The following is a 23,964-nucleotide window of genomic DNA, read 5'->3' as shown; positions in this document are numbered from 1 at the left end:
GTAGTAAAGAGTCCTCCATCTTTATATGTCCATTTTGTTCTCATTATTTCTACAATAAAATATATAGGGAATCTAATTTCAAAAAAAAGAATATCACAAAAACAAACAAATGAAAAGACGAATTAACAGCCATTCAATAGAGTTAACATTCATTTTATTGCAGACCTGTCTTGACTCACAGTAACTTGGAAAATTACACAGGCCAGTAGCAATATTTCACATCTAGTCTCAAAGCTGACACCCCAAAACCCCACTGTCTAACTCGGCCTGTGGCTACAGGCAGGGACAAGCATGCATACATATTGGTGCTCACAGCACAGAGCAGGGGAAGAGGGGGCAAAAAGTACCATGACAGCAGTGGGCTATATTAAGGGGCTGCAGACACAGCGGCTCGGGTCAGATCACACAGCACCACATAACTAGAGGGCCAGCTGTGTATGTGTGTGTGGGAAATGACAGGTGAACCGTTAAATGTGAACAGATAAAGTCACACATATTTCTACCTTCAAAAGCTACTCTCAAACCTCATCACTCAAATCATCCAACATATCCCAGCACTAAGCTCATCCAAAAGCTCAAATTAAGCAGGGGAATACAACAAAAGCTGCTTCAGAGAAGACATTTAAAAACAAGCTGGGAAAATCTGCAAACAGACAACACATCTCCAATTATCCGTGAAAATCTCTGCAGCTTGCACAAGGAATTTCATGATTGGGTGTACAACTGAATGTTTTGACATAATGACAAATTTCTTACTAATGTCTCTGATGCATAAAGAATTTCCCTTGTTTTTTTTTTCCAAGTGGGCCACTCCACAAAGAGGAAGTATTTTAAAGGCCTTGGTCACAAGACATGGTGAAGCAACACCTTCTCTCTGTACATCACAATAACATAAATACATTATTTGTAGCCCTCAGACAAGATTACTGAATGTTAAGTTTAAGTGCTGATTTAAAATGCTTAACAATCTAGAGAGGCTTTACAAATACAATCTGTGATCCACATGTAAATCAAAAGGAAAGAATAAGCAACAAATCTCAAAGCACCAGAATAACAACTACCAATCACTTTCAAATTAATTGACTGGTCAATACAAAAAGGATAACTTGAATTCAAACTAATTTTACTTCTGAAACGACCACTTTAATTAATCAAGTAGTCCATTAATAGGCTGTTTAAGACATATTAAAACAGAAATGCTTTACTTTCATTGGCTACAGCTTCTGTTTTGGTTTCAAATATGAATACTTTCTGATAATGAACACATCATCTTTTTTGTTTTGAGCTGCTGGTGAGACAAGACAGGACCGTGGACGATACCACCTTGGAATCTAGGAAAGTGTGATCAACAATTCTTCATATTTTCAGACATTTTTTAGATAAACCAAACCATGCATTGGTCAAAATTAATCAGCAGTTCAATCAATATTAGAGATAATTGTTTGTTGCATCCCATCCTTATCCCAATAACTTCATTTGTGAAAAGTTTGACACCCCCTAAATCTGAAAAATGTACCTGAGAATTTGTTTAACCTTCTTAGACTTAGCTATCCAGCTAACATATTAAGCCCTGCTCTATGAGATAGCCTCTAGTATATACATCCAAACTTTACAGGTCAACCTCTAAACAAGCACATAATAGTTCGCAGACTTTAAGAGTGAATCAACTGGTCATCCAGCTCAGCTCGCCAGAGAACTCTGAGAATAACCACAAGTACACTGCAGCTCCTGCTTAAATGATGTGTGCAGACTTCAGTGGTGACTGCATCTATACAGACAATAAAGATTAATTTTAAATTGTCATGTCTGGACTTTTAAAGGACAATATGTGTCAGTAAAAAGCTGTAAACATATACAATGTGTCAAAAGTCAGACAGAGTTGCATTTATGACTCAGGAGATGCACAACATCTGCCAGCAGCATCAGGTTCACAATTACTCTCCTTTTCATTATAATTCATTCAGAATAATTAGTTCTGGGTGCAAAAGAGGCAGAGAAAGACAAATATGTTTTGTTTTTTTTTCCCCAAGAGACAAGCAGAGGATACAAGCTGAACCATTACAATATAAAGGCAGAAAGGAGGAAGAGAGAAAAAGAGAGTATAGGACCCCCTCCTCCTCCTCCTCCTTCTCTCTTCACCCGCCATCTGGTAACCATCAGCGCCTCACACAGGAAGGGGCGGCCATGCCTTTCTGGGGCGCCAGGGAGCGGCTCCTCTTCCCTCTTGGTGTTGGAGAAACAACAATCGGCCAGTGCATTGCATTGCATTGCAGAGTAGTGCAGTGCAGTGCAGTCCAGCCCATCCTAACCTAAAGCTGAGGGACCGGGCGCTCACACCCCAGCCCACCAGCAAAGAGGAGCACAGAGCGAGCTCACATTCCTGCCGTCCGAGCCTGCCAACAAGCACTGGGAACGGAAAAAAAGAGGCAGAGAACAGAGACTTGCTCTCACTGGAGGCTGCCTAATGGTGCTGCGTTGAGAAGCACTCCAGTCTTTTTCATCCTGATTGCTTTCTCTTTGCTCTCCTCAACAATGATGACAAAGTTATTGATTGCAATTATGGTATATTCCATCCAGCCTGTACTTCCCCTGCATACATATATACAGTCCTTTACAATAGTCCTGAAGAAGTTTCCCTCGCTTTGCAAGAACTCAAGGAATGGACATTATCGTGCATAAACTTGGCCCAGCTTCTGTACTTTTTACAGACCGATCTGATGGGAACAGGGACCCCTACAGCCTTTTTGTCTGGTTAGTGTAAACCATCTTTGGCCATCTGTGCTTTCCTGCTAGCCCTGTTCTGTGTCAAGAACAGACTACAACTACACTCTGGAAATAGAAAGCAGACTTATGCCATGTTCTATTTTTACTGCCCAGTGTCATTAGCTGACAAGTTGAGGCATGAAACAATACAAACAAAGTATGAGAAAATATGTCCTCTAAATTTGATCTGTGCCACATCACTATGAGAGAAATGTCCCGATCAATCATACACACTTAAAAAAAAAAAGCACACGATGATGTGTGCAATTAGCCTTGCAGCAAACTTCTTACTGTTCTGTCATCTGCATTTAATAATAGCTGCACTTGAAGCTGTTCAACTTGGCACGGAGACAAATAGCACAAAAGGATCATTTTACAGCTGAACTGTAGCAGAAAAGCACAACTTGCAAGATGTTCCCAAGAATGAAACAGGAAAACCAAGTCTGCATGAGAACCACAGTCTCTCCACAAGCTGCTTCGTGGACTTGGCACATAAGACAGTAAACAGCTGAACCGGGCAAAATGAGGCACACGTCTGTTTACAAAATGCTCCATGTTAGCTTCGACCTAACGGCTCAATCCAGTGTCAGTGTTAAGGTTGAAAAGGAGGTTGAAAGGGGGACAAAACAGCATAACATAAATCATAACAATCCTATTTTTGGAGGGAATTATGCATGATCTGCACACAGCGCCACCTATGAGCCAAACCCAACCTTAACACAGACTTACTCACCGACAGAAAAGAAAAAAAAAACAGAACTCTTTCAATCTTGTGTTGTGTCAAACAACTTTTTTACCTTAAAATTATAGCTATTTCAACCAATAACATAACAGCTTGTTTAATATTTATAACACAGAGCCAATTTATTTGAATGATTCCCCACCCCCGTTATGTCCTGCATCAACATTCAACAGAAAATTCAACATAACCTCCAACTTTCATTGTAACCATTCACTATTTTTAAACATTAGCCCAAGTTAGCTTCACAGACAAGATAGCAGACAAACATTCATCTTTAGCTTCAACTTCATTCTGAAACTGTAGAAAATTCTAATATGAACAACGTTTTTCTGTGCTTTGACGAGCAGCTCCATTGTTCAAGAATCTACGTGGAAGGTTATGCATAAGTGTCTAGATTACATAATAAAACAAGATTTACTGTGAAAGTTTAGTCAAATGATGGACCTGACTTGAGGTTACGTAAGGCTTTTGTTGCTTTTAAACATTCAATCTTGTTCTGATGCAGACAAAAGCAGATACTGCTTAGAAATGCCGGCGTTAAAGAGGTGAGACACCTGTTATATCAAGAATAAAACATAAGAAAGTGAGAAAACAGATAGGTCTTAATGTTTAATATACATTTCTATACATTATTACTCATCTGCAAAGGGTAGGCGAGTAATTTAGCAAAAAATACTTTCTGCTGCCTGTCAGAAGCGTTTGCTCTCACCCAATGTTTTGTTTTCATGCTTGTTTTTTTTTCTTTGTGAGGCAATGACATGATTTCAGGCTTACTACGCTCTATAAATATCCTGAAGAAAATGGAGCGGAGCCACAATTATGTTTACTTCTATTGTGTTTTTAAACAAAGACCAAAACACCAGTTCAGGACACAAAAGACTTCAACTTCTGGAAACAATAAAATGTGCGTTAACTCTCGCACAACCAACCATGACAATAAAATGATGACTTTGTAAATAACATAGAATCTATTGACTTCAACGATCAGTTTGCTGTGTCCTTACAGCCTAACTTTTGAACCACTTTGGTTACCGATGTGCCAACAATGACACCGATACGCCTATGTATAACACAATGACTGTGTCTGTGTCAGGGCTAAAAGTGGGTTGGTACGGATAACTACTGTAGTAGTACAGACATTAATATTTAATGCTTATTTGTTTGTAATGGACATTAAATAATTAATGGCATATGCAATCCATTTTCAAGCTGTGGCAGATCACACAACAGTAGTCTGCTGGCTCCAAATGGAGTGCTGTGTTGCTGCGGCGGTGAGGACACGGTCCAGGCATTTTTCTTTGTTAGCCTAAGAGGCTAATGCTGCACAAGTGCCCCTCTGTTGCATCCTGTTCGGGTTGCTTGTTTGTTTGTTTCTTCAAGCATGTGGAAGGGAGGGATGGGGAGGGGGGGAGTTAACAGAAAAGGAGTGTTTGTTCTCTGTTCCACTTGCTAAGCAGATTTAATGAATCCTCTACTTAATCGAAGAGCTATGCCTTTGTTTTCCTTTGACCACGCTGTCATTTCATTGCATACATATTTATCTTCGATAGTCTGTAAATTACAAATGCTTCCAGTCAGCCACGGACAGAAATAAGGGCTATCAGACATTATGACATCTACTGTTAATCCCTTTTCTCCCAGCACAGAGGCCTAAGGACCAGCAAGCAGTGTCCTCAGTCTCCCTTTACAGCCATCAGACAAGGACCTTCAGGGTTCAATATTTTCCCTTATCCGGTCTACCATGAAGCCTTGCGCTCCAGCGCTGAGGCCCTTTTAAGGGCTGGACAAATTGCACAACAAAATCTTAATCTGTTTCCAGTGGATAAATGCCAATGAACTACAGGGATTAAAATGGTCTGTGTACCTCTGTGCAGTGGAAGGACAGAACTGAGAAAATTAGGGCTGCGCAATAAAACCAACAGCTTTGAAGCCCTAATTTTTATATGATGAATAAGCATGTGGATTAGTTGCGAGACAAACTGGTATCATGTGATTCAATGATGACTGGGTGCTGTAGTATTTAGACAACAGCTCTTTAAGGCAACCACCAGAAAATGTGTGGATCTTAACCCAGGTCTTGAACATATTGCTGTACTATGAATAGTAGCAACAACGTGTATTTATTGAGACACAAATTGTTCATAATGACACATATAGTTATCTATAGGCTACATTCCAGATATCTCCTCAAAGTGTTCATTGAAAGTTTTCATCTAAATGACCCGTGATCTATTTTTCTTATTTCATGATATGATCTGGCCTTAATAGAGCGGTGCTGAAAACCACCTTGCAACTCCATCCCAGCACACTGCAGATGTCCTGAAGACACCAGACTTCAAGCAGTTCCTTTAAAAGATGGTTTTACTGGTGGACGTTGGCAGAAATTGACAGATCGAAAGGTAAGAGAAATGAAAGAGAAAGAAGAGAACCAGATGGAAAATGCAGTGTCAATGAAATGGAGAAGCACAGCGGATACAGTTATGACAAACTCTGGCTGGGAAAAGTCTTATAAAAGCAATTGTGGTTGAATACCTTCATGCTGTCCTTGAACGAGACATTATAGACCAAGAAGTGTGAACTATTTCTCAACTAATTCTGACTGCAACAATAAATTAAGGCTTTGTTGTGTTTGGTGCATATTTTAGGTTTATTAGATGCCAAGTGAGTTGTTTAAGAGACAAAAAAAATAAACTATTGAATTCTGTCCATCCGTCGTAAGAAAAACGAGAGCCCAAAACATTGATTGTTTTTAACAACTGTTTCTGATCTGCCAAAAAGTTTAACTTATTCGCTGTTGGTATCACCAGTATATGTACCGTGAGCAAGAAGTAAGAGAACAATTACATTAATTTAGTTGAGCAAAGAATTAATTTTTTTTCAACCCATATACTTAATAAACATAATATGGCTGGCCACATAAAGAAGTGACATTTTCAGTGTGTACAATAAATCAATCTGCCCACTCTGGGACTGCTGGTAAACACAAAAGGTTCACCCTGACTTTCTGGGAAAATGCTCAACACCTCATGAGGGACAAATCAAGAAGAGCAAACATCTGAAGTGTTGAGGATGAAGCTATAGTAGTCTATGCATTTGGATTTAAGAGTAAAGTTTGTTGGAAAAGGCAATAACTGCTGACATTTTAATAATTGGGATTATGGGCAAAACATCATAATACCAAAATTTAACCAATTTATTAAATTTATTTAAATAAACCAATACTGGCATGTGATGGCAAAATCATTTTAGACATATCTTGTGCAAAAATCCACTCAAATGGTGGCATAAGATAAAACAGTGCCTCATTTTATTATCAGGATTCAGATTCTGTTCTGCTCTAAAATATGTGTGATCCTGAGTGAATTAAGTTAACAAACTCATAGGACAGGACACGGTTGTGTTCTTGGTCACCGAGGGTTTTTACTGTGAGCCACTGATTCAGTCAATGTAACTGTGAAACGACGACAGCATCAACTGGCAGAACCACCGCATTTTATTACAGCTAATAATCAGAGTTGTAATCAAAAGCCATTCTAACTGTGGACATAGACACCATCATGACTGCCACCAAACACAACACACACACATTTCATCCCAACTTCATATGAACACAGCCTATGGCTTTCAAGTCTCAATCTGTCCAAATGCAAAGTAGCCCAAAACATTTTCATTTAAGTACTGATGCCCAAATAGTTTATAGGTAGTAATAGCAGGCATTACTTGTTCTGCTTTTAACACTTTAGCATGAACTACTACACTGAGGGCTGTGTGTTATGAGCAGTGCAGCGATAAAGTATGCTGACCATTGTGCCAATTACACTAAGTGGTGTCATTTCAGGAAGTAAAGTTTAATGTCATTGAATAAAAGCAAAAGCTTCCTCCTCACAATCTTCTTTTTAAAATACAAAAAATTGATTCATTCCATTAAAAAGTAATCAGATTACGTAAATACTAAAACAATCCCTTATTTCCGCTTTAAAATGATCCTGCAATTCCTTTCCCACCTAAAACTCACAAGCATCATTACCAGCTGCATGGTTTCTATTTTGAAAAAGAATCAATGTCTCCCGAGTATTTTGGGCGTCACCTTAAGCAGTTGCTGGCGAGTTTCCCAATAGGTAAGATTTGCACGATTTGTCAGCAATTTCACAATTTAAACAGCTTCATGTGACCAAGCACGATGACCTTTCACAGTGAAGGGGAACCTGGTCCCAAATATCGATTTAGACTAAATTAGGATTTTCTTTTCTTTTTTTGATTTCATTAAATACTGGGAAGCTAATGCAAAGGTTTAGTTCTGCTTGACAAAGTACCCAGGTGAAACAAATAAATGCTCCTTATTTGTCCCATTTAAGGTTAACTTGACTGTACTACTTTTAGAGAAATAATAAATATAACAATGACACCGACTACAGCTTTAGATGTCAATTGTGAAAAAGTCATTTGGTCCCATTATACAAATCACATACAGTAAAAAAAAAATATCTTGTACAATAGAGACTACTGTTGCTGGGGACAGTTAGATTAGCAAATTATTCCAGTGTTGAACCACAGATTAAAAACTACTTTACTACTAAATTTGTCTAGACAAATTAGGTGTGTACCAATTTAATAATGTCTAAACCGGAAAGCTTTGGTATATCCACTTTACATAAAGGGTAGAAAGTTGGCTTGGAAACATCCGTTTTAGTTAGAAGTACGTAGTGTATGTCACTAACTGTTATGATAAAAGTCATGAAAATGAAGGAAGAAAAGAGAAAAAAAAATTGGTGGTGATGGTGAGGGTCCTTTAAAGTAGTTTCCACCTCATCCTTTGTTTAACCTATGCCAAGCACACACAACATGATTTCAAAGTCCTCAGATCGCTGAAATGCTATTTTCTGTCTTGTGTTTGAGAATCTTGGAAGTAGTCGTGGTCGGCATGCTACATGACAGATCAGCCACAGGGAGTCACACGTTAGAAGATTTTCAACAAGGAGGAATCCACGACAAGTCTGTGTCCTCTCCAGAATATGTTTTGTCATGAAAACACGCGAGACGTGACATAGGGAACGCCACAATATCACGCGCGAGAAAGATTTCTTTCCCTCTCAAAATACGAGAAACTAATTTTAGGCATGAAAATGCAATACGCTTTAATTTCTTAGCATTTACAAGTTTGTGCTTTAAAACTATGACAAACAGGATGAGAACGTACGACACTGCCCTAAGAAAAGCTCTCGGTTCGATATTTAACTGGGATTTTGACTTCACCAGTTCACACACTATTCTGTTACGCATACGCGAATGCGATTTAAAAACCTCATTTCTATGGCCTCTGTTTTGATTTTATTGCCTTCAGAAGAAAAAAAAAAACAATGCTTCATTGGGCTTTTGGTTTCTGCAAAAACATCCTCAAATTACATCCTTTGTAATTCAAATACCAATAATGGAGATATCCACTGATCCGCAAGAAAGTATGTCTGCTTGACAGCTTATGTCTGTTACTGAACTTATTTGTTTTTCCCGGCTATGAAAAGTTTTTCCATGAGGACAACATTAAAGCAAAGAGAATCAAACGTAAAACAGTTTCACTGTTAATCTGACAAATCAACAATCAAACAAGACACAAATATTTGTTCACACTAATAATGCTGAGGTATGTAACATTGTCTGAAATGTGTGCAGTATGAAAGGGTGTGAGCCATAAATCTGGTCAGGGAGGTAAACGCTTACAGCTTTAACAACTTTTACAAACAACACTTCAACAAATGTCTCCAGCAAGTTTGAGAATGACAGCAATAGGGTCAACCTTTGATGTAGTCCATAGCCGTTTTGTAAATCATTTAACCCTTGGCATGACCTTTGACACAAGGAGTACTGATTGTGACAGTACAAGCATTACTTCCAAAGGCAATTCACATACAGTGTTTCGAGCTGCAATGATTAAACAAATAATTGATCAGTTGATCAACAGAAAATTGATTGCCAAACATTTTTTTATGATAATGAATTCATTTTGGAGTCTTTTTTTTAATGAAAACAATAATATGATTACAAAATGAGTATCTTTTGGTGGTTGACTGTTGTTTAGCGTTTCGATGGCACTTTAAGATTCGGGGCGGCTGGCCTTTAAAATGTCAGGGAATGGTGAAAAAAAAAAAAATCAAAACACCAATGATCATTTGTTGCGGCACCAAACTGTGTTACTGGTCCAAGAAAATCAAATCCTCAGAGGTAACGCTGGGAAAACTGGATGACTGTCACATGAAAGTCTCATGTTTGACTCCAAAACAACAATTCATGCCTCACTGAAGTGCCTTTGAACACAACAGCAGCCTCCTACCTGCTTACTCATGGTTAGGTTACTCTCACTTTAAGGGACTGAGCTCGGAGGAGTCACACACCGTTTCAGGTTGACGACAAAAAAAAAAAAAAACATGACAAAAGTTGATTCTTAAAATGCCCACAAGATAAGGCCTTACACATCTCTGACTCCGGGGTAAAGGCCGGCACGTTTGGTCAAACAGGTCACTTTACTATAACGTAACAAATAAAGATATATAGTGCACTTACGTAACGTCTCAACTTTTTTTCAGGAGGAGACTTTCTGAGCCACCCTGCGCACACCACCTCTCCCCCACTCATTTCTGCTCCTTTCTCGCTCTCCCAGGAGTTTGAGAGAGCCGTTTGGCTTCGTTTGTTTTTGGGAGTGTCTTCTTGTACCTGAACACAAAAGAACAAACAAACAAACAAACAAACAAAACAGTTGACACGAGGCCCAGGCGGTGAAGTTGAAGTAGAAAAAAAAAGTTAAAATGCAGTATTGTGGTGGTTTTCAGAGCAACACACACACACACACAGTCACTCCTTCGAAAGTCGACTCACCGACCAGGCTGAAATGCACAGAACAGATTTCCACGAGTTTGTAGTAAAACAAACGAGTATATCCTCAAGCTCTGAGTGAATATAAACCTCCGCTGCACCGCCTGTTGTACAAATACCAACGCTGACTTGTGTATTTTGTTCAAAGTGGTAACGCAAAAAAAGAAAAAAAAAAAAAAAAAAGGCGCAGGCAACTGAAAGTCGCTAAGTTTTTTTTGTTGTTGTTATGTGTAACGTCTCATGCTAATTCCCGTCAAAGTGGAGCGATTCCCGGTTGGCGAGCTCGGCTGGAAATGTCCCACAGTGTGCGGGTGCATAGTTGTCGTCTGTGCGGAAATTCAAACAATCTTGACCGTAAACACAGTGGTTTCACCGAGCTTCCCTACCAGTTTACTCCCATGGTTCCTTAATTGTGATTGACAGGGTGGCTCCGTCTTTCCCTAAACTCACCCTCCTCTGGAAACATGACGCCGTCAAGCCGGCCATCACGACGACGACGGAACCGGAAGTTCAAGGAAGCCGCTTTCAAAATAAACTGTTGGCTTGAGGCTCTTTAAGCACACGCCGGACTTCTGTTTATTACCACCGGTCTTTAATTACCACAGAAAACGGATATTTTAAATTAAGTTACGGATGACTTGCTGCCGTAGTTTTTCTTGGTTATTATTTTGACAGGTCCAGTTAAACTAATGTATTTAACATTTTTAGAGTTAAAGAAGCTAATTAAGCAAACGGTTTGTCAATTTATTTTATTTTTTTATAAGGAACAAAATATTTTCATTCAGGGGTTACAGAATCTTAAATGTTAAATATATTCATGTTTATGAGCCACAACACATCCGTTAAATATGCCACCTCAACGTTATGTTCTTGATTTGGACACGTGTTTGAAAACTACAGCCGGAAGTCGTGTTCTTGTTTTAGTTATTGCTTAACTATTCGTTTAGGGGACGAACTGGGGAGGCGGCGGCGTGCAGGGAAAACTGTCGAGCTTCAACCATGGGACATGTAGTTCAAAAATCGCCTGTGTCCTGTCCCAAGAAAAACAACAAAAGAGTGCAGGGCGGTTTGACAGATGTACCATGAAGTAACAGAGCTAAATGCGCGTCTGGGTGAATACAAGAAGTGGGTTCAGACAATTGAAGAAGAGACAAAGAAAGGACCAACCTCAGCGTTACAGCCTCAAAGGTCCCAATAAACTACACTATCCACAATGCGTCCTGGATTCCCTGCAGAAAACTCGCCATAAAATCATGTGAGAATAAGGAGAACGTACTCGGTGACCTACTCATAGGTATACCTTTTGCCATCAGCTGGTGTCAAAATACACGTATGTTGTTATACATATTTACAGGTAGGTATAGAGTACAGTTTGTTTACATAAGGATACAATTCCCAATATGTTTTTTTTTTTGTTTTTTTCCTTTACATTACTTATAAACTTAAAATCTACTGAGATACATTTTGATACTATGTGATTCTTTATTATTTGAATTGAATAGTAGCCTAAAATGACAGAGCCCACCTTTACCAGCAGTATTTTATGTGCAACAGTTCCAACACCACACTGGTTAGGGTTAGAAAACACTTCCGAGCCTCGTTATTGACCTGGTTTGCCAAAACTGATCAGTTTCCTGGGATTAACAACTGCCTATCTATTCCCGGTCCAGTCCACTGGCAAAGGCGTGTTTCCCATGGAGTCAGAACGGTATCTGAGGAATCTCCCTGGAATGCTATTGTAATGGTAAACGCTTCCCCCAGAGGATGTTCCCTGTTGTTCTTTGATTAATGACTTTGCCATTTTACAGACACATTACCAATTTCAACAGCCTCAGGATTGCTGAAGAAATTGGCTGCAAACAATAATTGATAATGGTGATAATTCATTCTTCTGATACTATATACTGTACACATTACAACATCAAATGTTGAATGTTGAATGTGAAGATCTTGTTGCTATAAGAGTTCATGAAGTCAGTATGTTGTGAGATATAATAGACTGCGTTTAATGTTCTCTCTTGTTCTGTCCCTTACAAGTACTACATCTTTTGTTCATGTGGGCTCTATATTCCCAATGTGGTAGAGTGCACAACCCAATACAGTATCAGATTCCTGAATTATTGCCTACAGCTAACAAAGTTTCAAAAAAAGAATATGCATTTTTCCAAAATCAAAAACATTTCATCAAACATGAGGAGAAAAAGTGTAATGGTTTAGCTGATTAATAATTGAAAGTCATAGATTTTTCCACATAGCCTCTTAAAACTCTGCTGCTACTGAAGAGTTTTTGCCACATTAGTTATTAGTTATAAACTATTTGCTTTTGCTCCATTAAAGCTGTTATTTGTGCTGTTGTACTACTAGTAACTGATTGCATGTGATTTCCCAGTTCCCTTTTCAGTCACTGCTTTGTCTCACTTCTATTTGTGCAAAACCATTTTGCAATCAAAGCAGAAAAAAATGGAAAATAGAAATGCTTGTTTTGAAGAATTTTGCAATAGCAGTTCTGTATTTTTTTTTAACTAACAAAGCCACTTCCATACTAACACTGTTTCTGTTTTTATAGTGATTTCATGAGGTTGTTTTCTCTATATAGTGCTGAATTAAAAACTTAAATAGTAGTTTGTAATCATTTAATTAATAAAAACAATATTTGCAGCTTCAAATCCATCTTCCCCCACTTAGATCTAACTCCCAGAGAAAAAGTAGTGATGACAAGTTCTGTATACACTGCAAGAAAGACAGAAAATATGTACAATAGGAGATCTTTTCAAACCACAAAAAAAACTAAAACAAGCCAAGATTCAGCTCTAGAAATGGTTCTAAGTGATCAATATGTTATTTGCAGTGGAAATCATAAAATGAGGATATCTGACAGGTGTGGCAGACATGAAGGTGCACTGCAATGTAACAACGCATTCTTTGGTTTTTGTCTTGTTTCCAACTAATTACAGGTTTGTAGAAACCATCTGTTTTATTTTCCTTTATTATATTTATCATGTCTTATTTTTACCGTTTGTCCTCTCATATTGTATTATTACATTTACAGTTTAATTCCCAACATCTAGCCTCACAAACTTAACCAGGAAGGTTGTTTGAGTTATCAGCAGTAGTTATGCTGAAAGTAACTTACAAAGAAACTACCTGGTTAAATAAGACAACATGATGAATCCAGATTTGTTTTTTAGTGTAGGTAAAGGTGAATCCATTATGAATATTAACACAATACAGCTGAGGTGTAAAGTGAGACAAACTTCATTTTTAAAAATCTGCATTAAATATCAAAAGGCACATGAAATCAGCATGAACACAAAAGTCTCCCTGAATGATCCAATCAGAGGAATACATTAAAATGAACTGAATGCTGTCAGTTACCTGTTGTCAAATCTGATTTAAGAAGTAGCTTGCATTTTAGTTCCGTGTAGATCACACCAGCTAACTGTGAAAACAGCTTTAAATATTCAAAATTTTGATTTCCATAAATATTTTGTATTATATGAAGATTCAGAAATGTTATTCTCAGTCGTATATGTACATTTATTGCATGTGATATGAAACCTATAAAACAACAAAGCACACATCAAAAAGATTTTGAAAATTATCCTGAAAATCAAACTCCACAGCTCACGAAGAAAAAGCTGCATGCAAATCAGAAAAGTAAACAAAGTTTGTGAGCTGTGTGTTCAGAAGTATGACAAATCAAAATATCACTATCTTACAGATGAATGCTTTCTCCTGTGTTGTGAAGTCCACATGCAGCAACTTGCACATTTGTGTGTGTTTACTTGTGTATGAGGTAATATTATAGACAATCAGACAAGCCAAAAAACATAAGCATGTTCCCGACTGAACCAATTTTACATATTTATCAATGTAAAAGTTTATCAGAAGACTTGAAGTTGCTTTTATAATATCAAATTAGATGTTGCCATATTTCTTTCATTTAAGGAAGAGAATATATTTGCACCGATGAGTATTACCCACATCAACTATTCAAATTTGGAGGATTAAATAAAGATTACAAGGCTGAAATCACAAAAATCATTGAATAATTAAATATTAGATGAAAACTAAATGAGTAGCAAAATAATATTTTAGTGAAAACTTTCAAACTCAAGGAAAAATCAAATCTGGGATCAGATCCAGTGCTGATGCTCCGTGTGTGTGTGTGTGTGTGTGTGTGTGTGTGTGTGTGTGTGTGTGTGTGTGTGTGTGTGTGTGTGTGTGTGTGAGAGATCATTTCAGTGCTCTTTTTATGAAGGTATATATGCTACACTGTACATGGTGTAACAGTTCAGTCTTCTGTTCAGTCCAGGACTCCCTTAGCGCCAGTTCATCTTGGTTTCCTGCAGCGGGTTTTTTTTTCATTCAAAAGACCAGTCTACTAATGGTATTGAAGCCTCCTCCCCCTCCTCCTCCTCCTCCACCAGATGGGCCGCAGCTCCCTGGTGGGTTATTGTCATCTGAACCGTTGGGCCTGAATGAGCAGGAGGATGAAGGGGCCTGAAGAGCCTGGGTCCGAGCATTGAGCTCCTGTTCCTGTAGAAACCACAGAGGAAAGAGAAATATTTCAAAGTTAGATTATATTTACGTGTGAACAGGACTATACTTGAACTAAGAGAGCTGATTAAAAACAGAGTAATTGTCCTGTATGTGACCGACAGCACATCAGTCGTCACTTCACATTATCACAGCTCCCCCTACAGGAGATTTACTTTACTTACATTAGACAAGTGCAGTGGAATGTCAACTCTACACAGCACAGCTCAATGACTCGTGAAATTACACCTCACGTCTTATAACAGGACAGCTCAGATTTGACTTCCAGTGCAGTCAAAAAAAAAAAAAAACATCCTATACTCTGCAGCTCTTACTTATCTGTAAAAGTACGGTCTTTTTTTCTTTTCTTTTTTTTATCCCCAACCCTTTCCACCTGAGTGAATCTGAGTCTTTCATCTCAACTTTACACTCAGAACAGATAGTGGTAATGTTTAAAGTCAAAGGCGAGTAAAACATGAAAAATAAGCACAGTGTTTGTGCCTGAATACGCTATGAAACACTTGTCAATCACTTCATATTTGGTCTGGATTTTTTACGATAACTAATACGCAGTGATTGCTTTAATAGGTAAACATAACGCCAACATGTGGGAGAGGTATGTTTTTGGTGTCTCTCCGCCCCCCACACTTACTTGTAAATACAGCTTGTTGTCCTTGATAATAGCGTCCAGTAGTTCTTTTTGCAGGGGAGGCTCAGCACTCACTGTCATTCCATTTGCCATTAGCTCCCCATTCAAGTTCTGCCCCGGTAGCTCCTGCTTCCTGTACATGAGCACGTAACCTGTGTCCTTGGGGAAGCGATTCGTAATATTTTGCACCGATTGGAAAGAGGTGAATGTCACTCTGCTATCGTTGAACAGCAGCCAATCCCTTGCCTCCTGGCCACTATTAGGTGGAGTGTCACCTTGTTCAGGAGGAACTGAGACCGCCGAGCAGGTGCAGAGGCTGCCCTCGGCCTGGCCGTTCCCCAAATCATCTTTGATGGCAAAGTGATTGGCGGGATGCTGGGTTCCATCTGCTCCGTTGATGTTACGACCGTAAGAGTAGTAGTGGCCGCTCTCAGACGATATACCAGAGTGCATCACCACTGAGCTGAGGACATAGGGCACTGACTGGACTGGCATCTCTCCTGCTCTACACATGTCCTCTACTCCATCTATCCTCGCCCTCTCCTCTTCCTCCTCATCTCTTTGCGACGGTTTGAGTTTCTTGGCCAGATTCTCACTGCTCTCAGGAGAATCCACTCGCAGAGGAGAGGAGGAGGTAGAAGAGGAGCACTGCATAGGCAATGAGGGGACGTGAACAGGAAGTCTCATGAGAGGTGGGATGGTGACATTTTCCAGAATCTTCCTGCGAATATGGCATTTGGCATCATATGAAAACCGCAGCAGGGTGAGGATTAAATACTCAGGGGCGGACACCACTTTCATGGTCTTCTCAGCTCGCTGGAGGGAGCTGCACTTCTCACAGAAATAGGCATTATCTTCATCAAGGATCTCTGGAGCCAGAAAATAGTTTACCAGGTCAGGCACAGAGAGAGGAGGCTCATTCGTCACTGGCACAAAAGGGACATTGCTAGCTGGAGCTTTGGCCGAGCCTGGCTCAGGAACTTCACTGCCACCATTAACAGATCCCTGACAGAGAACCTTGGGCTCCTCTGAGAGACCCTGGACTAGAGGATTGTCCTGAGAGGTGGCAGGTGGACAAAAGGCCAAAGAGAGGTCTGTAAAAGGCTCTTCCTTCTGGGAGATGCAGTTGCACTGCATGCAGCGAATGCCTGTGATCAGCTTCCCGCCAAACATCCTCTCTGTCAAAGTCCTCCCGTCATCCAGAGGTTTGGTTTCTGCTGGAGTCAAATGTGACTCTTCGTGTCCCTCTGCAGGTGTCAGAGCCGTTGCATCTTTGCTGTTCGTGTCAACCAGGGAGGCAACTTTTGGCTTTGCTGATTCCAGGACCTGAAGGGTTTTCTCCTCTTCGTGTAACCTTGAGATCAGGAGAGAGACACGCACTCGACTTAAGCAGAAATATAATTTGTAACAAAGCATCTTTTCTTTCCTAACAAGCTTAGTAACATAATTTAGCACTTAAGAAAGTTAAGAAAAGCATTTTTTTAAATTTTAGTCGTCACAACTGTATAACAACTGAGTTATTTAGTCAGCAGGAGTTCCACAGTACCTGTCCAGAAGAAATCTGAGGTACTCAGAACAGTCTTGCTGAGAGCCCATGTTGAACCAGGGGGGACGAGATGCTTCCAAGAAGTTCCTGGGAGCATATGCTGCCCTCTGTAGGACACAGACAAACACCATGTCCTCGATTTTTGTAATCCACCAATATTCTATATTATCAATTAAACAGGACAACACTAACCTGAGTGTGTGCAAGAAAAGCAAACAGGAGCTGAAGCTTTTTCATCAGTGTGTTGGAACCATTTACATGTAATGACAAAACATGCCTCCTGAAACTGAGATAAAAAGTTTATGTTTAATTGTTATGTTTCAAAAAAGCATAAAAGTGCAACTAGAACATGTGGTCTCATGCATTGCTTATGTGCCAAAAAGACTCACTCTGTGGCCATGAAGAGGGTCTGGATGATGCTGTTCATGTAGCAGGTGTTCCCCAGGTTGACCAGGCCTGTCTTGCCCGTCTCAGACTTCCCAGCTTGCCTCAGCAGACCGGAGGCAAACGAGTTGGACTGAGACGTCCAGGCACTTTGATTCAACACTAACTTGATCTTATCTTCTGCAGGTTTCGGGAGATCCTGAAACAGGAAGGTAAAATAATTAATAAAGAAACTTAACAGCATCTCTACCTGAAGCGCTATATTTCTTATGGATTAGTAAAAGTGTCATTTCTGATTATCTAAGTAAATAAAACATAGACCCGGTACATTACACAGACCAACATGCATCTACTCTTTTACCTTGATGGCATCTAGTATGTGGTCATAGAGGTCAGGGAAGCCAGAGTACTGGTACATCATGCAGTGTGTGAGCTCAGTAAACTGCAGCAAGAAAGCTTTACTGGTGGTGAGGCCATCTGTCCTCAGCGACTGGACTAGGTGCACTACCTGTGGAACAACCTGAAGCAGAGGGGAATAAAGAGAAGAGGCAAATGTTGAGTACACTGCGGTGCTGAAAACAGTGGAAGGTACAGCTAATATTAATCATATAAATCTGTAACGTGCTCAGCCAGCGGGTAGCTGCACATCAGGAACCCCACAGAGGGATCAGTCTCTTTTGCTGAGTATTTTCGAGACCAGTCATGTTTTTTAGATTCTAATGAAATTGGCCAACTCAAGGGCCATTGCTCAGCATTTAAGTGCTTCACACACCATTAGGGAGAGAGAGTGGTGCCAGGCCTGAGGTTCTGAGGGAAAGAAGTCTATGCCGCTTTTAAGTAATTTAAGCCAGGAGAGATGAAAATGAAGAAACCACTAAAGTGGCCATATGATAGGGAAATGGGCTGTGAGGAGACAGGAGATCTCTTACCAAATGGAAGGCCTCGGGAGAGTGCTGGAAACTCAGCAGCATGTGGGAGAGCACAGCAAGCGCCCCCTGCCGCACAATTGGGTACCACAGACGAGTGAACACCTATGGGAAAAGCAAAAATTATGTTTTAATGCGTTAATTTAAACATTGGAAATGCTTCAACAATTCAAGTGAGCCAAGGTAAACTAACTTTAAAAAAAAAAATTACTGCAATCAAGCTTAAATAGTGCAGCAGTTTAGCTTAAGAAGATGTACACAATTTATGTCTAACTTTTAATATACAATACAACAATAAACCAAAATGAAGAGCTCTCATTACAAACCAGTTCAATTTTAAGCAGAGTGACATCTATGAGGATGGTGAACTTCTGAACTGCAGCCAGTCCTTTCAGGAGAGCGATGACCCAGGTATCAACATGCTGAGCCAAAGGCCAAGACAGCCAGTCGATCATCCTAGATAGACACACAACAGGGGAAATAAATGGAAAAAAGGTCATTCGACAGATCTACCGACTATGCATATGTTGTGACACTGTAGACGGCATTTAGACATTTATCTTCACTTTATATATTTAATCGATGCAGAAAAGAGAAAGAGATTTAGGTTTCATTATTTATGTTTAGTGTGCAAGGTAACCTGCAGAGGGCTTTGGTCATGCTTGCGTCTCTGACATTCTGGTCTGTGGTGAGACTCTTGATGAGCACTGTGATCATCTGGACAGGGATATGCTGCACCAGGCAGGCCAGCGCAATGGATGGGTCAAAAGAGGGGTCTGCAAAATAAATAAATAAATTGAAAGAATAACATAAATTTAAAAAAGAACTGTAGCTCCTCTCTGTGTTCCAGTGGACAGTAAGTGGGATTCATTTTCACTCAAATCTGACAGTTATGAGAATGTAAGACCTACATGGACAGTGTGATAGGATCACCTTGTGATTTAATGCAATAGAGGACCACCAAATATTATTATTTCATAAAGTAAATTGTTTGAACAGGATTTTAACAGCTTCACAGTTCACCTGAACACGGTCACTAAAATAGAGTCAGTGACCTCACAGCTCTCAGTGACACGTGCTGTCAGTGTGGCTGATAGCTGAAACTGCTGGTTGTTTATGTTGTGCTGCTCCACAGCTCAGTCATTCACAACACTCTACAGACAGCTCAGGAAATTCATGAAATGTATTGTCAAAAACCTGCAGCTTTAACTTTGGTTGATACATTCTCAACTCAACTACATCTACACATAAAATACTTTTCAATATTTGCCCTTTCAAAAATTCATTACTTGAATCCTTGAATTTGTTTGTATAAAATAAGGCCACTGTAAATCTATGAATTGAATCCAAATATGTATATACTTGAAGCATCTTTAGGGAATCTACAATTATTTCAGGTGTGTCAATACTTAACATATGAAAAACAAAGAAATGCTCAGGTATAAAATAAGAAACTTTTATTTCCCTCTAAAACACTATTTGTAAGGAAGAAGAGAGGCTCACCAGTCGAAGAGATGATGGCAAAGACTTCCTGCAGAGAGGGCAGCAGCGTGGCCGGATCAGCCTTCCAGATGTTCTGCAGCAGTGTGCTTACCTTTGTCACCTGACCTACGTACTCTCTGAGCTCCCGCTCTTGGTTGGCAAAGCAGTGAAAGTAACTGATGGTCCTCACCAGCTGCTGGCAGAACATAATGCCAGACTTATCCCTCGGGATGCACTGCACAAAGTCTGACAGCAAAGTGCTCAGGCGGGCACAAAGAGTCGGCTCAGGACGCTCACACACCATCCGCAAAACCTCCACCTGGATCACACCGAAGATCTCCAGCACTGAGGGGCAGCTGATGAGCAGCCGCAGGCAGCAGTGAATGTAGTCTATTATGGCTGGGTCTTTGCGCTGCAGCTGCCCGTAGCCTTGCTGGAGCAGACTGACGACAAAGTCTTTATTGTAGAAACGCTCAAACTCTGGGCGGTGGTAGCGCGCGTAGGCTTCAAGAACCTGGAAGCCGATCTGCTTCTGGAAGGCATCTTCACCGAGCAAGATGAGGCGGGTGGTGAGAGTAAACAGCGCCTGACACTGCTCCTCTGTCACTTCTCGCTCTGCTGCTTCCACTACCTTCTTCACAATGGCCCTCTTCACTGGAACAGAGTGATCGGAGCTCACGAGGCCCTCCAAAATCTTGTCCATGATGTCGGTCTGTGGAGGCCAGTTGAGAAGACAATTACTTGACACTCATAAAAAAAGGTCACACAGTTTCTGCAATCCTATTAAATGCTATAAAAAAAAATGTACAGGACACATTTTGCTTTATTGCAGTTGGGCTTTTTGCTGAAATTACATTAAATCAAAAGAGTAACAGCAGGAAAAGCATTCATGTGAATAGTCAAATCAATTGTGGATAAACTCCATTTAAATAATGCAGTTTTAGGGTATGTGCTGGCTAGCTGTCAGGGCTTACTGCAACCTTTTAATGGAACTCAGTCATCATTCGTGTTTTTAGTAACATTTGTGATTCTCTGCAACGACAAGTGAAAATGTCAGCTGTGGAATAAAGCTGAGTGGGTCACAATGCCCTTTCTACCCCAACCATCAGAATCCATACATTGTCTGCATTTGTTGGGAGCGTACATGGTCGGTCAGCACTCGACAGCGGACCACGTCTAATCAGTTGTATTGTGCTACAGCTGGAATGTAAAGCTTGTCAACAAATTTGCTTTACACCATCAGATAACTGGGCTTTCAGTATCACAGAAACATACAACATCATGGCAAGAAAGATTTGATTGAACACAACACATTTCAATTATTTAATTTCAATTAGAGGGAAATGGTGGATAACTGATCATTTTCATGTTTATTTAAAAAAAATAATAATAATCTTGTAAACTGTCACAAAACAGAGGGAAATGTCCAACATAGAGCTCAGATTGATGTTTTAAACCATTTGTTTTGTCCAACAAACAGTCCACAACACAAATATTAAGAATGTATAATGATGTGAAATAGAAAAATCCCACAAATCCCTACATTTGAGAAGCAGGAAGCAGCAAATAATGAATACTTCTGTTTGAAAAAGTACGTAAACGCTTTAGAAAATCTTCCATACTAGTCGTATATTGACCGATCTTCTCACTAGTAGTTTAAATTCTATAATTAAAAATTGCAAAGAAAAATAAGATGTTTATTACCGAGTAACCATATATATATATATATAAAATAAGTGAGCCCCATTAAAACCAGGAAGCCTTTACAAAGATTAGTTGTTGTTGTCTTTTTATCAAATATACTGCATATTTTAGAAGGTTTTTTCTTGAAAAGCTATTGGAGTGACATACATTTAAACTGTATATTTGACAGTGTGATCAGATCCAAAAACATTTGAGGTGGTTTCACAACATCTGTCATGCACCAGATGTTTCATCTATAACGTACTCTGTCTGTCTTTATCCTTTTTTTTTTAACATTTAATTTCCAGAATTTGAACTTCATTGTCTCTCTGCCTTCACAGCAGCAGATTACGTTACACGTGTTCAACACTAGTTCACGCATATTGTTCCTCTTATCTCTCCACTCAGAAAAACAAGAGACCAAATCGCTCAGTTGTTTCTGTGGATGCGAGCAGCTAACTTGCTAACGCTAGCTCTAATTTTAATGGCTATCTCTGTACATCCAGCGATAAAAACACAATTCAAATACACATGTAAACTAAACATCTGTAACAAGGCCTACGGCTCCATAGTTGTTACCAACATGCCACAACAACAAGAAGAAATGAACAAAGCAGCCAAACAGGCCTGACGTTAGCCGACTAACGTCCGCTGCCACTGACTTAGCAGAAATACCAGCATGTATCAGCACTATTCAGAGGCGTTACAGGCTGCGCTTACCCCAGTAGAGCATGTCAACAGGATCCGGCAAGAATATCTTCAACCGTCGGTCGGAGGCAAAGTTATTTTGACAGATTAAACCTTATTATTTTGGTTAATTTGATCGCTCGGAATCAGCTGATTAACTGTCTATCGACGTCATTCATCTGGACAGAGAAGTCGGAAGGACCCTTGAGTCGTGCATTTTCGTCCTAACATTGCCTGTTCCGCTGTTGGTGTTAAATTCTTTGAAATCAACATTGGTTTTTCGTGACTGGTGTTCTTGGCCGTCTGGTGTGGCGATATTTAAATGTACTAAAATGTTCAAAGGTCTATTTGAGCAATTTTGAGCCGTTTCGTGTTGGTCTTGGGTAGTTTTTTGTCCACTTTGCTGTGTTGCTTTTGTTTTGATGTCTTCTGAGCCCGAGCGATACTCCCATTGAAGGTATAATGTGTAAACTTCAAAACAATAGTGCAGTTTCCTGAAATTACCGAATTAACACAATCAATGAAGTATGTTATGTAAACTATTTGTGTATAAATGCGTACTAAATAATATATATAGATATTTAATGTACTGTATATATACTGTATGTACTGTGCATTTTATATTTTATATTTTTTATTTTATTGCTTTTCTATTATATTATTCTATTCTATTATTATTTTATTCTATTGTTTCTATTATTGCTCCTGTATGTATGCTGCTGTGGCGAAAAAATTTCCCCTCGGGGATTAATAAAGTATATACCTACCTACCTACCCTACCTAAATGATAACCAGAATCAAGCACAGAGTGATGTGCGTGCGACAAACAAACAAATTTGGGAACCCAGCTGCTCTAAACAGAAGATGGCAAACAGGGTATCACTCTATGCAGAAATGATTTATAACATAAAAGCAAATTACTTTGGATATACTCAAAATAAATGTTTGAAATGTATTCAGAAGGTGTAATACATGCAATGTTTGAAATAAAACGTGCTGCTCATCAAGTCACCAACACAATATGTTTACAACACATTTTACATATAATTTTTTTTTTTTTACCAGTGAAGCAGGTGAAATAATTTCAGCTCTTTTTTTTTTTTTTTTTTTTTTTCAAAACCAAGCTTAAATCCAACCTTTAAGCGAGTGAAATGCTATTTTTTTTAACCACTACAAAAAAAACAAAAAAAAATTAAACTCATTCATCAAACTGTTGCGTTATATTTCGTTTATTGTGCAACATTTGGTTAATTATTTGGTTCTTACATGCATTTAAATGATCTCAGCTTAAATCACAATTTTCAAATCTCATTCTGCGCGCTGGCCTGGTTTAATCCAAATAAGTGTTTTTGCTCGGTTTAAAACCTTTTTGTGTTTGTTTTATTGTTATAAGATTTAACCATTTTGACCTTGCTCCGAGCTGCGGACTGTCCTAAACTATAAACCTAATACTAAACATAAATTATTCAGATCTGTGGCACAGCACATAAATACAGTCTTGTAAGATGGCACTGAATTGTAAATGTGTTTTGTGATGCTACAAACTTCAAACGGTACGATATAAAAAAAAAAGTGTATTGAAAGTATTACAAGGACAAGTCGTTATTCGTCATAAGGAAAAGATTAAAGCCATCAGATGAATCAAAACAAAAGCTCCAACATTTTCTTCAACAGTCTCGAACGGCAGTAGAATCAAGTC

The 23,964-nt window shown here is 39.3% G+C and overlaps 2 protein-coding genes across 5 annotated transcripts in view; both read right to left on the bottom strand.

Annotated features, from left to right (window-relative positions):
* Positions 1 to 10,502, bottom strand: part of gab1 (GRB2-associated binding protein 1) — a 50,003-nt gene extending 39,501 nt beyond the window's left edge. The window contains exons 1-2 of one of the 4 annotated variants that reach the window (XM_069689291.1): positions 10,373 to 10,502; positions 10,061 to 10,210 (exon numbers count right to left, since the gene is read on the bottom strand). In XM_069689291.1, coding sequence (XP_069545392.1) covers positions 10,061 to 10,132 — 72 coding nt within the window. In that variant the 5' untranslated portion in view covers positions 10,133 to 10,210; positions 10,373 to 10,502. The remainder of the gene's footprint in view (positions 1 to 10,060; positions 10,211 to 10,372) is intronic. The other 3 variants (XM_069689289.1, XM_069689288.1, XM_069689290.1) reach the window with 3 other exon arrangements.
* Positions 10,503 to 12,988: 2,486 nt separating this feature from the next.
* On the bottom strand, positions 12,989 to 22,466 carry usp38 (ubiquitin specific peptidase 38). The gene is made up of 11 exons (XM_069689281.1): positions 22,299 to 22,466; positions 19,917 to 20,607; positions 19,054 to 19,189; positions 18,740 to 18,869; positions 18,417 to 18,518; positions 17,849 to 18,007; positions 17,493 to 17,686; positions 17,296 to 17,389; positions 17,104 to 17,210; positions 15,561 to 16,911; positions 12,989 to 14,908 (listed from the first exon to the last, which is right to left on the bottom strand). The coding sequence occupies exons 2-11, from the start codon at positions 20,596 to 20,598 to the stop codon at positions 14,738 to 14,740; spliced, it is 3,126 nt and encodes a 1,041-aa protein (XP_069545382.1). The 5' UTR covers positions 20,599 to 20,607; positions 22,299 to 22,466; the 3' UTR covers positions 12,989 to 14,737.
* Positions 22,467 to 23,964: the final 1,498 nt, after the last annotated feature.

Source organism: Brachyistius frenatus, unplaced genomic scaffold, assembly GCF_029030835.1.
Source record: "Brachyistius frenatus isolate BFR_SWC_R1_liver_20210118 unplaced genomic scaffold, ASM2903083v1 Contig_7, whole genome shotgun sequence".
Lineage (NCBI taxonomy): Eukaryota > Metazoa > Chordata > Actinopteri > Embiotocidae > Brachyistius > Brachyistius frenatus.
The sequence above is the reverse complement of the archived record's forward strand: the minus strand, read 5'-3'. Positions and strand labels throughout refer to the sequence as shown.